Source organism: Marmota monax, unplaced genomic scaffold (assembly GCF_021218885.2).
Source record: "Marmota monax isolate L192 unplaced genomic scaffold, Marmota_monax_Labrador192_F-V1.1 WCK01_AAM20220418_F8-fsc00024, whole genome shotgun sequence".
NCBI classification, from domain to species: domain Eukaryota; kingdom Metazoa; phylum Chordata; class Mammalia; order Rodentia; family Sciuridae; genus Marmota; species Marmota monax.
In genome coordinates this window covers 20,472,228-20,489,317 of record NW_026695224.1, presented here as the reverse complement: position 1 = coordinate 20,489,317, position 17,090 = coordinate 20,472,228, and the positions used below count along the sequence as shown (strand labels likewise).

Here is a 17,090-nt window from a genome sequence, read left to right as displayed (position 1 = left end):
AAAGACAAACTGACTCCCATTCAACTCAGAAGGCAATTTATTGAAAGAATACAATCATGTTACAGGATGCATTTCACGTAGCCCTAAAAGACTGGATATTCATAAGTGTACCGTGCATGACTGCTTGTATTAGGAAAGCCCTCTGCTCAATTAGTCACTCATCTGTCCTTGGCTTCCTCCCTAGGGAGTAAATGAAGATGTGCTGAGAATCGATGGAGAATCAACTTTAGATTTAGACTTGTTCCACACATAAACTAGTGGTCTCCCTCTGGGTCTTCTGGAACTGAGTTTTTATAAACTTCAGTAACAGTGAAGCAGCACTCAATTGGTTACAATTCATGGGATTCCCTCCAAGCAGTCCAATATAGGGACCCCTTATCCCTCAGCACAGTTTCTGACAGGCATCCTAACCACATGGTCAGAGAGGACCTGACTGAATTACCCATCATCAAACTATGTGTCAACACAAGAATGGCTTTGACATTGTGTGTGCTAAGCAACAAGTGTCACAGAAAAAGGTTTCTTTGAAGGGCTAACATCTAGAAAAGGCAGATTTACTATGGAATGTCCTATGCATCTTGATTCATAGGTGACACACTCATTAGGCTTCACATACCACATTTCAACACTCATGCTTATTTATCCCTGAAAAAAAAAAATGAAGACTGTTTAAGAGCTACCTCATTGAGGATGAGAGAAGGGTGTTGACTCCTGCCGTCTGGCACACAAAGAATAAAGTATGAAGGGTTCACCATCATCACCACTCATTTCACCCCTCCCTGAGAATCATAATCAGGGCTGGGAAACTTGCTTGTCTTGCAGGGGAATGACTCTTGCGTGAAGGGATCGATGTCCACAGTTGCATTCAAATTTGTCTTCACTACCGATGTTAACCAATGAAGGTTCTGGAGATTCTTTTCAGATAACTTAGGGGAGGCACTTGGGGCCATTAAGGGTCAGAGTGGGAGATTAATATTTAGCTCAAGCTTTTCAGATGGAGAAACACCATGCAGCTAAAACAAGCCAATTTTTTTTTTGTAATGGCAAAATATTCTTTTGCACACAATGAGCCAAAGCATGCTGTTTCTCTGAGTCAAAAGACAGAATTTATGGCAACAGGTAACTGGTTAACTGGACTTCTGCAGTGTAAAATTAATTTGGAAAAAAATCTGCAAGTTTGGTGGTGTTTTCCCATTGATCTGCTACAGGAAACTCGGGGCAGGATTTTTTTCATGGGAGTGCAATGAAAAGTACAATAAAAGGACTTGCTAGTTCCATAAAACTGGCATGTTAGCTGAAAGTATAATATAACCAGGAAAAGGAAAAGTTACCCATAATTCAACTATCTAGTTTCTATTAACATTTTGGCTTGTAAGCTTACAATGTTTGTAAGTTTGAAACAAATTTGCATACTTTGCTGTCTCTTATGATTTTAGAAATTTCAAAGTGCCCAACCAACCCATGGGTATCTATTTTAAAATTTATTTTAAAGCCTTCTGAATTCCAGAATACCCTTTCATAGTAGCAATGCTATGGAGCCAAAGACTCAGGAAACCTCCATTCTCCAGTAAGCTTTGTCATTATAGGATGTACCATCCTATAATGCACAAACCACCTCAAATCTTTGGCTTTCAGTCCTCTTCATCTGTACAATGAAGTGGTTGGGCTAATTACCTAATTCTTTAAGTGGTAAATTCTTGGAGGTGGAACTGGTTTCCACAGAGAATTTCATGTAACAATTGCAGTTGAGAGCAACTGTCAAGCAATGTTTAAAATAAGTTTTTGTCATTAGTGTAGCAGTTTTTGTGGGTGTTTTTGTTTTTTTAAAGGCTGTAAACAGTGGAAGTTACATGTCAAGCTGTCAAAGTTGGTGATCTGAATACTCATATTAAAAGCTTTATAAAGTCCAATGTGAAGGAATATAATTTCCAAATGGCTATATATGTTGTTTGTAATTTTTACAAACACCTCTAATCACATATGAGAATTTAGCTTTTAATTTATTGTATAAAATTCTGTCTAGTGCTAAATTTACTCCACACACAATATACACACACACACACACACACACATACACACACACACAAATTACATTCTTGAACTTTCTCTCCAATAAAAATCCTTGAATACTGAATTGGAACAGTATTTTAGCTAAAGCTTTCTATATATTCCTAAGTATAGGGTTCCTACAGTTTATTTCGTGTATGAATTCTCTGGTGCTTTGTAAGAGCTGAGCTTCGACTGAAGTTTTTCCCACATTCCTTACAAGCATATGGTTTTTCTCCAGTATGAATTCTCTGATGATCATGAAGATTGGTTTTCTTTCGGAAGGCCCGCCCACATTCATTACATTCATATGGTTTCTCTCCAGTATGAGTTCTCTCATGCTGAATAAGAGATGAACTCTGACTGAAGGCTTTTCCACAGTCAATACATTCATAGGGTTTCTCTCCAGTGTGGGTTCTCTCATGTTGGGTAAGTGATGAGCGTCGACTGAAGGCTTCTCCACATTCATTACACTCATAGGGCTTCTCTCCAGTATGAATTCTGTGATGCTCTATGAAACTTGTACTTCTTTTAAAAGCTTTCCCACACACATTACACTGATAAGGTTTCTCTCCAGGATGGGAAACAGATTGTTGACTAAAGGCCTGCTCACAATCATAGGGATTCTCAGCAGTATGGATCCTCTGATGGTCAGTAAAGTCTGTAATGTGACTGAAGTCTTCTCCACAGTCATTACAATGGTAGGATTTCACTTCAGCCAGTAGATTTTCATCTTGAGTAAGAGATAAGTTGTGCTTGAAATCTACACTATAGTTATTGCTTTGGTAAGGTTTGCCTCTCTTATGAATCCTCATATGCTTATAAAGGGATGGGCTCTGACCAAAAGCCCTCCCACATATACTACATTCAAAGGGTTTCTCTCCAGTATGAGTCCTCTCATGCTGGACAAGGGAAGAACATCGACTAAAGGCTTTCCCACATTCTTTACATTGGAAAGGTTTCTCCCCACTATGAGTGACCTCATGTTGAGTGAGGGATGTACCATGCCTAAAGGACCTCCCACAGAGATTACAGCGATAAGGCTTTTCTCCAGTGTGAATTCTCTGGTGTTGAACAAGGGAGGAACTGCGCTGGAAGGCCTTCCCACAGAGACTACACTGATAGGGTTTCTCTCCAGTATGAGCATTCTCGTGCTGACCTAGGGATGAACTATGCCTGAAGGCCTTTCCACACACATTGCACTCAAAGGGTTTTTCCCCAGTGTGAATTCTATGATGCTCAATAAGCTGTGTCTTCCAGAGGAAAGTTTTCCCACAGTCAGTACATTCATGGTGTTTCTTTCCAGGATAAATTCCCTGACCTGTACCATTGGGGAAATTATCTTCTCCTTTATGAGTTTTCTCATGTTTAGTAAGTGATGATCTGTGAATAAAGGCTTTTCTACATTTATTACATTTATAGGGTTTCTTTTTTGCAAGGATATTGTTCTGATTAAGCAACTCTCCATTATGTCCCAGATTGCTTCCAAGTGTTTCACATTCAGTAGGCCTTATGCTTGAAGGACTGTTCAGTTGTGGAACCAGGTCTGTGTTCAATCTAGAGTCTTCACCAGATTTATTTTGTGCAAAACTTCCCTCTGGTGGGATTTTCTTCTGGGTAGATGCTTCTGGCCCCAGATGTCTCCTCCAGTTTTCCTGATGCCCCTCTAACTGGCTACTAATATCCCAGGGGTCTTCTATTGTGGCATGTGAGAAATCATCTGTGCTGTGGAATACTTCAGATATACCCTGCTGCAGATTTGATGATTTGGCTTCAGGCCTGGTCTTCCAGTCTGAAAGAAATGCAAAGTGCAAAAGTTCCCCTAATTCTTCCTGTTAAAACCAACCACTGTAATAGAAATGAGGAAATGAAAGAGATAAATTATACATGATTGTGTTTTGAAAACAGTCTTATAGTCTGTGAAGACCCAAAATGAGGAAGGGAAGAGTTAGGAGAGGTGATAGTGAAGACTATAGATGTAGAATGTGTGGTAAGACTATAGTGAATTAGGAAAGCCCATATAGGTGGGCTTGTTAATGAACAAAGGAAAAAGTGAGTATGAGTGTAGGCATAGATATAAATGTAATAGGATCATAGTCCATCTTGTAGGATCCTGTATGCTTTACATGTTTCCTGTACATTTTACAAACAACCACAAAATCCACCTTCCTACTACATTCATTTCATAGTTCTTTTCAAGTCACCTCTGAAGTTCTAGGTCTCCAAGTAGTGCAGAGAAAAATCTTCAGTCAATGAATATATGACATACTTGAAGATCAAGAATTATAATCTACAAACTGAGAAAAAGTAGAATTTCAAGAGGCAATTTTTTTTTTTTTTTCGGTACCAGAGATTGGGCCCAGGGGCCTTAACCACTGAGCAATATCCCCAGCCCTTTTTTATATTTTATTTAGAGACAGGGCCTCCGTGAGTTGGTTAGGATCTTGCTAAGTTGCTGAGGCTGGCTTAAAACTCACAAAACTCCTGCCTCAGCTTCTTGAGCTGCTGGGATTACAGGCATGCACCACTGCACAGCAGCAAATCATCTTTGTCCTTAACACTGGGGCTACACTTTTAGTGTAGAGCTCTGATTCTATATTAATCACCTCTCTTGACCAAAAAGTATTTTTTTTTTTTTGGTTGGCTGTGTAAATGAATCTCTAAGTCTGTTTTTACTTCAGAATACCAATAACAGAGAATTAATTAATTTCTAGGTTCTAAAAAAAGCAAGCTTTTAAAACTAAGGAAAGGAAGCTTTCTGCCCTTACAAATGGAAATTTGGTGAATACATCTGTCAAAACCATGTGGATGGTACATAAAAGAGGTAAAAATTTCATTGTATGTAACATTTTCTTAAAAAAAAAAAAAAAACTCTAGTTAATGATATGCATGCTGAAGTATATAGTGATGAATTGTACTCATGCCTGCAACTTCCTTGGAAGTGCATCAAAAAGTGGACTGATAGATAGATGAACAGATATGTGAAAAAAGATTTCGTTGTCCTTTACAATAAAAAATTGTGAAGGACAACGAATGTGATAATTCTGGTAGTAGGTATATTGTGTTCACTGTACTTTTTTTTTCAATTTTTCAATATATTTTACACTTTTCAAAATGAAATGTTGAGAAGGGAAAAAACAACAACTAAGAGCCGCTAAACCTCAAATTCCTTACCCTTCAAGAATCAATTCTAAATTCTTAAGGCCTGAGAATGCTTTGTATTTTTTTAGAATCCTTATCAGTGGGGCATTCAAGAAAGCTTATTGAAATTAAGGAAAGAGAAAGTTTTCTCCCTAGCCAGATTCTATAATAGTCAATCAAATAGACAGTATATACAGAAATATAAATAAATCTGAGTTTGTATAGTGGAGAGGACAGAACTTGTATTTGTGACCAAGGAAGAAATAAATATATTAATGTATATCAGGTTTTATTTGAATCTGAACTCAAAGAATAGATGGCTTTGGGGAGGTAGAACATACTCCCTAATGAGGGAAAGCATATACTATTTATAAGGGGAATTGCTACTTTGCCCATTATTCATTTCAAACTAAGGGGAGTTTGTTTTAGTAGGAACAGAAAGGTAATTCTAGAAGATATTATAGGGAACTTTTAAATTGAGGGAACTCCGGGAAACTTTGGTATATATACACAATGGAACATTACTCAGCATTAAAAGAGAATTAAATCATGGCATTTGCAGATAAATGGATGGAGTTGGAGAATATAATGCTAAGTGAAGTAACCCAATCCCCCAAAACCAAAGGCTGAATGTTTTCTTCAGTATGAGGATGCTGACTCATAATGGTGATGGAGGGGGGGAGCATGGGAGGAATGGAGGAACTTTAGATAGGGCAAAGGGGAGAGAGGGGAAGAGAGGGGGCATGGGGGTAGGAAAGACGATGTGATGAGATAGACATGTATGAGGACATGTGAGGACTCGAATGGTGTGAAATATACTTTGTTTACAATCAGTGTCTTGAAAAATTGTGCTCTATATGTGTATATGAGATGAATTGCATTCTGCCATCATGTATAACAAATTAGAATAAAAAATAATTTAATAAAAAAATTAAAGGAACTTCTGTTTCCTCATAATGAGTACAGTAAATAAAAGGAAAGTTTTGTCAGAGGTGAAAGATTTATGAAGATAATATATTAAAAACCAATATGGTCGATGAACTGATGAACAGTTAAACAAAATGTGGCATATTCATACAATGAAATAACTCAGCATAAAAAGAAATGAAGTATTTATATGGGCTGCAGCATGCATCAACCTTGAAAACACTGTACCAAGTTAAAGAAGCCAGTCATATATTATATAAATCTATTTATACAAAATGTCCAGCATAGACAGAAAGCAGATCAATGGCTTCCAGGGGCTGGGAGGAGTGGAGAGTGGGCTGGGAGTTGCTACTGGGTTTCTGGAGTGATGAGTTTTTTGAGGGTGATGAGCACATTCTAACTTTTTGCATAATATAGTATACAACACAGTAGTGGTGTTTACACAGCTCTCTGAAACATGCACACACACACAAAAACACTGACTTATATGCTTTGAAAAGGTTACTCTTACAGTATGGGAATTATATCTTGATAAAGCCATTGTTTTAACAATTCAACATGGATTATAAAAAGAAAAGACAGTGAGAAATTCTACCTGTGAATTATAGTATACTATCTTAGCCCAAGGCATAATTTAGGATGCCACCAGTGGAAGTTAAGAGACAGGAAAATAGAAGATGCTTCACAAAAGAGGAAAATAACCTGGGTTGAAAGAAAAAAAAAAAACTGATTATTGTGTCTGGCCTAAGGGATCAGAAAACCCAGTGGTTTCTAAGAGGCAAAGGCAGAAATGAATAATGGGCAAGGTAGCAAAATGTGCTGACTGGGGATGAAAGATCATAAAAGATAATATGAGCTCCATGAGACTTCCAAATGAAGGTCCTGTCAGAAGGAAAAAAATGACCAGGGTACAAGTAAGGAGGATTTCTGGGTCCAGAGCATAGAATAAAGAGCTGCAACTATCACAAAGGCAGGCAACTTTTTAGAAAGGTCACAGAGAAAGAAAGCAGAGAAGGCTGAAGATTCCTAAGTGGCTTCACTTGGGGCAAAAACAAAAGACCCTGTTACAGTATGGATGTTATGTGTCCTCCAAAGGCCCATGTATTAAAGGCTTGGTCCCCAGGGTAGAGCTATTGGGAGGTGATAGAATCTTTATGAGATGGGACCAATGGGAATTCTTTAGGTCACTGGGTAAAGGCCCTTGAAGGGGATCATGGGATCCTAGCCTTCTCCTCTTTCTCTTTTGCTTCCTGGCTGATGAAGTGAGTGATTCCACTTGGCCAAACACTCCTGTCATGATGTGATGCCTTGCCACAGACCCAAAGCAACAGGGCTAATTGATCATGAGTGGAACCTGTAAACCTGTGAGCCAAAATAAACCTTTTCTCCTTAAGTCAATCACCCCAGGCATTTCATTACAGTAACAGAAAGCTGACTACCACAGACTTAAAACCCAGAACCCCGCCCCACACACAAGCCAGGAGACTGGGAAAGGACGTACTAGAGGGATATAGAGGGAGGCAATGAATCCAACCAGTATAAATACAGGATGGAAGCAAGATAGTGTTGCTCCTAAGACAGGTGTTTCAGGAATGTGGCCAGGGAAAGGTGTCTAGAAGCAGGTTATAAAGAAAAAAATCAAGGCTGAGGTATTTCCTACAAGTCCATAGCATCCAACAGTGAAAGCAACAAGACAAAATAAGGAAGAGATATGGAAGTTCAATTCATGTCTGAATGAGTAAGAAAAAGGATTGCTACATAATGAAGGTAGTCTGAGAATATCCAAGGAAAATATAATCTAGCAGGCAGATGCAGGATAGGCAGAGATAGTATTTCTGAGCTAGGGTAAAAGGCTACTTTAAGAGAAGAAAAAGGGGTACCATTTTCTCTTAAGACCTACTTTCAGGAGAGGTATCATTGGAGAAGACAGACATGCATAGATGTCACTCAGAAGATGGCTTCAGCTTCCTCTGCAGGTCTAAGAGGTTCCTAAGCTTGCTGATGGTGCCCCCTCCCTAAGCTTGTGCCACTGTCTGCACAAGTAGAATTCTCACTCATTTACCTGAATAGAAAGGCCTTTGGATTTCTCCCTCTGATATCCATGGCTCTTCTCCTTGCTCCAATTTGAAGATCACTTCTGGCTTGGAAACTTGATACCCTGCTCATGGGTAAATACACAAGATTTGGGTGTTTGTGCAAGGACAAAGAACCCTCCTATAATCAGTACTAGTCCTTGATCCTCAGGAACTCTGAAGGAAAAAAAAGGTGCAACTTAAGGAGTCATGCAATCAAAGTGCCTATTTCCGTTTCTGCAAATAAAGACTTTTCACCTAAGAGAAGGCTCAAAATCCTAGAAAGGTGAGTCCTAAAGACATGAATAAGCTCTAATCCCTGGACACCCTGCTCATAGTTACCTACACTATGAGCACCACACCCTTAGCAACTGAGAAAGGAAAGACCCGCCAACAGGAGGGACACCAAGGGAAGTGATTCTTACCAAGAGAAACCAGGTGGTTGTAGTTCTCCAGCATCACATCCCTATATAAGTTCCTCTGAGCAGGGTCCACATGGTGCCATTCTTCACGGGTGAAGTCCACAGCCACATCTTTGAATGTCACTGATTCCTACAAGATCACATTCCTGTTCAACTAGGGATCAACCCTACAAATGTTCCCATGGCAATACTGGGAACATATGGTGGGATTTATTAGAAGCAGTAATCATGTGTTTGCAATGTTGGGTTATATATGCTAGTCAATTATATAACCCTACAAAGAATCTAGTATATCTGTCAAGAAAGTCATGAGGGGCAATTTGTCTTGTAACCCTATATCCCTACTTAGCTATCTTCCTGTTTTCCTTCCAAACTAAGGCTGTTTATAGAATCACCGATACCTTGTGGCCCAATTACTTCTGCTGTTACAAAAATTCAAATACAGTGGCAAGTGAAAAATGACAGCCCTCTTTCACCCCCACAACTAATCCATCCCATTTTGCTTTCCAGAAGCAATCGCTCTTAACAGTTTGGTATATACATTTACAAGTCTCTTGTCCATATTTTACACATACATACAGAAGTTATGTTTCATGACTTTCATATTATTCTACAACCTGCCTTTTACATTTGACTATGTATCTTGAAGATCTTTTCATACTAGTATATATAATTTCACCTTATTACTTTGAACCATTTCAGCACTCTGTAGTATAGATGTTTCACTGTCTAAAATCACAATACCTTTTATTTATTTATTTTTATGTGGTGCTGGGGATCAAACCCAGTGCCTCATGCATGCTAGGCAAGTGTTCTACCACTGAATCACAACCCCTGGCCCTTCACTGCCTAAAATCAATAGTATCCACTATATTAAAAATAAAATCTAAGCTCTGCTATCATGCACTAGGCTGTAGTTATCCTGATCTTGCTGTCCTTAACTACATCAAGCTTATTTGTTGAGTATAAAATACACAAAAGATTTCAAAGATTTAGTACCAAAAAAGTAAAATACCTCCTTAGTAATTTTAAAATATTAATAACAGAAATGATAATATTCTGGATATATTGGGTTAAATATATGTATTACTAAAATTAATTTTATCTGCTATTTTTCACATTTTGAAAACTAGTAAATTAAAATAACTACACAGATATAGCTCCTATTTCTTTGGGACAATGTTGTTATAGATTATTCTAGATCTCTGCTTCAGTTCACCCTTTTCCAGACTACTGATTCGTCTTTCTCAGACTTTGCCCTCCTGCCATAACACCTCATATTTCTACCACATGGACTCTGCCCTAATATATTCTCTTTTGTGTCACCTTGCCTTTGTACATCCCATTCTGATCACAGTGTACTTTCTTCCCTCAGCTATATGGCAAAAATTCCCAGACATCATTCTAGAACAAGTTCAATTTTCCCTTCCTGTGTGGAGCTTTTCCAGAACTTCCAACCTCCATGTCTTCCTCCAGCCTTTAGTCCACTTCTCCACTTCAGAATTATCGCCATCTACTCAAATTTTTCTCCCTCAAGAATTTCTCAGACTTCATTTCAGAATCACCACCACAAGCATTTTGAGAGTGAATAGAATTACCTGGGAAACTTTTATCTAAATTGCCCGAGGCCCTGACAAGCATTTTTAAAAGTTCCTTAGGTGACTGGGCATGGTGGTGCATGCCTGTAATCCCAGTGTCTTGGTAGGCTGAGGCAGGAGGATAGCAAGTTCAAGGCCAGTCTCAGCAATTTAGCAAGGCTCAGCAAATCAGTGAGACCCTGTCTAAAAATAAAAAAGATATAAAGGGCTGGAAATGTAGCTCAGTGATAAAGTGCCCCTGGGTTAAAATGCCAATACCAAAAAAAAAAAGCTATCAGAATATTTCTACAAATGAAGGTTAAGTTAAGCATGACTCTAAAATCTGGCAGAGATCCCTTTCTCTGAGAGCTATTTCACTAAAGAATACAGATGAAAATTTTTCCAATGGTATTTTGAAAGAATTATCTACTATAATCAAATGGGATTATCCGGTATTATTTATAATAGTAAAAAAATGGAGAAACAATTTAAATGTCTTAAAAGAAATTTCTAGGGCTGGGGTTGTGGCTCAGTGGCAGAACACTGGGTTTGATCTTCAGTACCATATAAAAAAATAAATAAAGATACTGTGTCCATGTATAACTAAAAAATATTGTGTCCATGTGTAACTAAAACTATTTTTTAAAAAAAGAAATGGCTATGTAACTTTTAGTACATTCATGCAAAACAATATAATACTGCTATTAACACTGATAGAAAAAGATAAATCCTCATAAAAATGATATAAATTTTTATTTTATTCTTTTTTGGTAGCAGGAATTGAACCCAGGGGCACTTACTACACCACATTCCCAGCCTCCCTCCACACCATTTTTTTTTTTGGTACTACGGATTGAACTCGGGGGCACTCAACCACTGAGTCACATCCCCAGCCCTTTTTTGTATTTTATTTAGAGACAGGGTCTCACTGAGTTGCTCAGTGCCTCACCATGCTGAGACTAGCTTTGAACTCCTGATCATCCTGCCTCAGCATCCCCTGCGGCTGGGATTACAGGCATGTACCACCGTGCCTGGCTCCCCACACACCTTTTTTTTTTGAGACAGGCTCTCATTAAATTGCATAGGGCCTCACTAAGTTGCTGAGAATTTATAATCCTCCTGTCTCAGCTTCCCTAGCTTCTAGAATTACAGGCATGAGCCACTGCGTCTGGCTGAAATAAAAATTTAAATGTAATAATTGAAATGTTTAAAGGAAAAAACATGAATAGAGAGAAAAGAAGGAAATTCATCAAATCATTAATACAGAGGCACTAAAGAAGAGGGATCACAAATGCCTCTTTTTCTATTAAAACACCATTGTATTGAAATTAATATCCAGAATGTACAGAGAACACCTAACACTCAACAAAAAAACCAAACAATCCAACTGAAAAAAAAAAATGAGCAAAGGAGAGCTGCAAACCCAGCTATTTGAGAGGCTGAAGTAGAAGGATCACATTCGAAGCCAGCCTGGGCAACTTTATGGAGATGCTGACTCAAAAAGGACTGAGGATGTAGCTCATAACTAAAGCACTTTCCCACCATGTGCCAAGTCCTGGGTTCAATCCCCAGCACCACACACACACACACACACAAACACACACACACACGCACACACAAGAAAAAAGCTTGAATAAGCATTTTTTCCAAAGAAGGTATGCAAATGGCCAATGAGTATATGAAAAGATGCTCAACTTCATTAATCATTAGAAAGTTGCAAATCAAAACCACAATGCAGAAAGTATAAAACTGCCACTGGGGGGTTAGTTGTTCTGAATGTTCACTCATTATACCTACCTACCTCAAGATTACTCTGAAGTAAGCAATAGAAAGGAGGAGTCAGATGGCCCTGCCCTTCAAGGGCTCAAAGCCTGAAACTGATGGGGGAAACACACCACTCTATACTATGTAAGAACAGTAACATCATAGGCATGCATAGCTAGTTCTTCTAGGAATGCACAGAGGGAAGAGAAGGTATATTTGACCTAAGGCTTAAAGACCAGCCCCACTTCTTAGCTCAGAAGGAAGCTGGGAAAGGAATAGAAGGAGCTCTAACATTCTTGACCAGAAATCATCCTAACCTGATCAAGAAGTGACTTGGCTTCCCCTGATGGCCCTGGAGCATCTTGTCTTGAATTTGGGTGACATAGACCACGTTTTCCTGGGTCTGGTCAACTAGATGATCTAACCACAGAGCTGTTAGAATCTTGAGTCAGCAGAGACCAGTCTTTGACCCCTCCCCATTAAGTTAGAACTCTCAATCATTTCTTACTGTTTTGGTGAATGGAAAACACCTTTTTATTTTCCCTAACTGAAAATGTAGTATGTATGTATATATATATGTATGTATATATATATATATATATATATATATATATATATATATATATATATAAAGAAGGAGAACACGGATGCAGAGTGTTTACACTGATAAAGCTACTCACAATCCTAGAGGCTACTAATTCTAAGAGCATCCCACTGTTTCCATCTCTGCTCCCATTCACTCCTACTTCAGGTGGAGACACTTTGGCTATTTGTCAATACACCTACCAAAACACCTCTCTAAAGGAGCTCCAACTTTCAAACTTTCTCCTATGACTCATCAGTCATGGCAATATTTAAAGTTATACTAGCTCCCTGCCTAAAATCAGTTCCAGCTATACTGGTCTCCTAGCTGCTCCTTGAATAAACCAGACACATCCTGCATTAGGCTGTTCCCTCTAACCACTGCACTCTTCCCCCAGATGTCTGCATCCTTAATTCCCTCACCTCCTTTAAATCTGCTCAGATGTTGTTTCAGGAAGGATAAGGTTTACCTTAGTCTTGGTATTTAAAATTGTACCCCTACTGGGCATGATAGTGCTTGCCTGTAATCCTACCACTTGGGAGGTGGAGGCAGGAAGATCACAAATTCAAGGCCAGCCTTAGCAATTTAGCAAGACCCTCAGCAACTCTGCAAGAGCCTGTGTCAAAATAAGAAATAAAAGGGCTGGAGATATAGGTCAGTGGTAAACCACACAAGTTCAATCCCCAGTACTCCCCCCCTCCAAAATCTGTACCCCTATCACAAGTCCCCTACCTTCCCTCTTACCTTTCTCTTTTTTTCTGTGAAACTATTCTAGAATACTATAAAATGTACTTAGTTACTGAATTCTTCCAACTCTCTTCTCTTTCTAGAATATAAGGTCCATAAGAACAAAGTCCTTTATAATTGTATTAATTGAAGTATCCCAACTGCCTAGACAAGTGCCCAGACATATAATAGGGGCTCAATGATTTATCTGTTGAATGAATAAATAAATGAGTGAATGGGTTATAAGGCCAAAAATAAAAAAGTACAAGCTCCTTAGTATCCACTTGCTGCCTGCAGCCCACATCTGTTGTCACAGGTCTTACCTCTCAACTCCCCTAACACACAAAGTCAGTCAGCTCTACTCTTACCCCCCTTATTTTCACCTGCTTAGACTCCATTCCTATTCATAGGTGGCAGCTCCACTGATTCCTTTCCACAGGCAGAACTTCTTATCTCCTCCCTGAATTCACAGCAGTCTCTGGACCTCTGCAACAACAGGGGACTCCACCTCTCTTGTGCTATACTTCTGTGTGAGACTCTACCCCCACTCATCTTTGCATTCCCCTGAGGACCATGCTCAAAGAAGGAAAACCACTGATAAAGGAAAGTTCTGCCTAAAAAGCCCCACTTAGGGCCAGTGTTCTGTTCTTTCCTGTCCCTCATCTCCAGTCATCACCTGCAGACTGAGTTAGATAACTCAAGAGACCATCAAAAATTCCAGGAAAATATCGCTAGCCAGAGTGCTTAGGAAGTATAGCTCTAAAAGTAAAGTTTAAAGAGGGCTTAAAATTCACTGCTTAGAACACATAGCCACTGTCACCCCCTAAAAAGCCCTCCTACAATATTGATAATTTGTCACTTGTAGGTTGAGTAGTGTCTGAAAATAAGAAAGAGAATCTGTAATTGGAAGATAATCTGCTATTCCTAAAATATATCATTTATATTAACAATGCTTAATAGACACCCATTCCAATTTAATAACCACTTGTTTTCTTAAAGATGAAAATGCTCTTTGGCAGGAATAACTGTTACTATGAAATTAGTTCTTCCTTAATTGTTGTTACTCACTTTTAAATTAGTAGTTGGCTTATTTATTTCATGATAATCTATTATTTCATGGTGTATTTGATTCATTAAGACTGTCATATTAAAAGCCTTGCGTGTAGTCTCTATCCTTAATGTTCCAACTTCCCTTCTTAGTACATGCAATAAACATTTAGGTTTCTAAAAAAAAGGGGGGGGGGAAGCAACGCTCCTTCAGAAAGAGCCATCCCCCAGATGAAATATTAAGCCATCCTAATTCTCAGCCTACAGAGGAAACACTGAAAAGGTGATAACAATGATTACTCAAACTAAATAACTATTTCTAGTACTGTCACCTGTCTTACTCCATAAGGCTCATAAAACAAAATTATAACAAGCAGTAAAAGAACACAGGTGTATTTAAGCATACTTCGTGTGCTTAATTTACGGTAAGCTTTTCTTTCTTTTTTTGTAAATGGCTTTTAAAGGACATTAGTAGTTGGTACTTTTTACTGGATTGATCTTGATTGTCTCATACACCAACAATAATTTACAATTTTTCCTTAATTCTAAAGAGTATGGACTAAAAGAACCAGATAAAATCTGGATATATATTTTTCACCAATATACTCTATGTAAATTAATGGATACTCTTGAGTTGTGATGTTTCTAGAAAATGCACTCTGTCACAAGAACAAATGAGTTCACAAATCAGCCTCATATTAATTAAAGCAAAGGCTTTGACATCTGGAGATGCGTGTGTGCACTATCAGACCTTTGTTAAAGCAGAAAAGGCCACAAAAAATCCCGGGGCTGGTTAACTCTGGTGGTTTTTGTTTTCTTTTGTTGTTTTTGGTCTTGCCCAAGAAAGCCCCATCACCAACCTCTTCCTAGGCATATTTTCATCAGGTTTCTTTGGCCCCCTGATGAGCTTCTGGATCAGAAGGGGTTCTTCTCTTTTCACTCACTGTCACTTCCTCTTCTACAATTTCCTATCTTGTCACCCCACTCTCTCCATTCCTCATTAACAGAGTTCAAAGAGCTAGCACAGTACTCGGGACTTCCCAACACATTTAACCTTAACTCCTCTCACAGGATTGCACCACCGTGGTCTCCTCTAACCCACAGTGCCGCCAGACTTTTGGGAATTTCTCCCCACGGGCTCTGGACATCCTGGGACTTTGCGTGCCTGGGGCTCGGAGCGGCAATCGAGCCAGGAATGGGAGTCTTTAGAACAATGACTGTTCCAAAAGCGCCCCAGAGCACCGCTGGATGGGATGCCCCGGGAGGTTCGGAACCAGCGGCTCACCTGGGGCGCGGCCATCGGAGGCCTGGGGGCCATTTCTGCCTCTGCGGGGCGGGCTCCTGGACAGCGGCTGCGGAGAGAGGACAGCGCGCACTCACCAGGCTGCAACCAGGGTCCCCACCCTGCCCGCCCCGCCTCTGCCGGCGCTCCCAGTCACTTCGGCCCGGAGGGTGGGGAGGAGGGCGGATCTCGTCAGGGCCAGCCGCCCCTCCTCCCCCAAACTGGGGCTTGGCGGCTTCTCGGACAACCCCCTCCAGCCACGCCCAGTCACACCCGCAGGATGGTGGGCGAGGCCCAATTGACACCCCTCAAACCCGTGAGAAGTGTTGCGCCGACCCGCGCACTCCGAATCAGCGCCTCCAGGGGGCTCAGGACTTGTGACCTCAGGCCTACCCAGGGCCTCAGGTCGGCCCTCGACCACCGCCGCAGGCTCTGTTCTCTTCAGGTCTTTTCTGCAGAAGGGTTAGCTACCCAAAGCGGCCTCCGCCGCAACTGGGCTGGACAATGGCCGCAGCGGCGAGGTAGAGCCAGAAGTGCGCCTGCGCACCCGGAGCCTCGCTCCCGCACCCCCAGAGCCGTGGCGGGCACGTGAACTACACTTCCCAGAGGGCCTCGCGCGCGGGCCCCTCAGAGGCCGCCCCTAAGACTCCGCGCCCCCTGGTGGGGACCGCAGTGAGGGCGAGCGGGCCGGGCAGTGTGAATTGAATGTTGGTGTGTCTTTTTAGTGACTGAGCCTATCTAGTGGCGGGATACAGCTCTGGCGCCTGCGGTTGAGGCAGACAATAAAAACGTAAAACACAAGATAATTTCGGGAGAAAGTGAGGCCAAGTTACAGCCTGGGGAACGTTGATGCTTCGATGCCATCTTCACCCATGGGTCACTACCAAAGTTTGGACATCCTGACCCCCAGACTACATCTATAACTAAGATACTATTTAATGATATTAAAGGAGAGGAAAAGGAAATTTCAGATAAATCCACGACCTCCTGATCGATGGCATAAGCAAACTGCTACTACCGTGTTAACTTTATTATTTGATCTCCTATTACTCAGGATTTTCTGCTTGGGATAAGCCTTAAATAGTGTAAAATTTTAACACAAAGATAGGTAGATTTTTAGATGCAGCCAATGGGTTTATATAATTACTTCATATATCATAAAAGTCAGTCTCAATTTCCTAGACCTAAACTGGAATTCTTTGGAGCATCACATACAAAGTAGAAAATGATTATACCTACGTGTTCCTGATGTTATATTACTTTATCGAGAGTGTGTGCATTAAAGAATTATGCTTTCTTCCATTACTCCCTGAATATATGCTCTGGAATTAGCAGTATAATGTTCTGAATTAGTAATTCAGAAATATGAATTAGAATGGTCTGGGGTGACCTAAATCAATAACTTAGTAACTTGGATTTAAGGAGGCAATTACAGAGAGAAAAGAATACCAGGCCGAAGGGACCCCCGGTGCAAAAGTCCTCAGGCGGAAACAAGTTTGATTT

General features: G+C 40.2%; 1 protein-coding gene across 6 annotated transcripts in view; it reads right to left on the bottom strand.

The window, feature by feature from the left end:
• Window positions 1–16,134, bottom strand: part of Zfp90 (ZFP90 zinc finger protein) — a 47,168-nt gene extending 31,034 nt beyond the window's left edge. For 2 of the 6 annotated variants that reach the window (XM_046434909.2, XM_046434910.2), the window contains exons 1-4: window positions 15,924–16,129; window positions 15,591–15,657; window positions 8,612–8,738; window positions 8,177–8,272 (exon numbers count right to left, since the gene is read on the bottom strand). In XM_046434909.2, the coding sequence (XP_046290865.1) occupies window positions 8,177–8,272; window positions 8,612–8,738; window positions 15,591–15,623 (256 nt within the window). In that variant the 5' untranslated portion in view covers window positions 15,624–15,657; window positions 15,924–16,129. Of the gene's footprint in view, window positions 1–19; window positions 3,895–8,176; window positions 8,273–8,611; window positions 8,739–15,590; window positions 15,658–15,923 lie in introns of those variants that run through there. The other 4 variants (XM_046434905.2, XM_046434904.2, XM_046434906.2 and 1 more) reach the window with 4 other exon arrangements.
• Window positions 16,135–17,090: the final 956 nt, after the last annotated feature.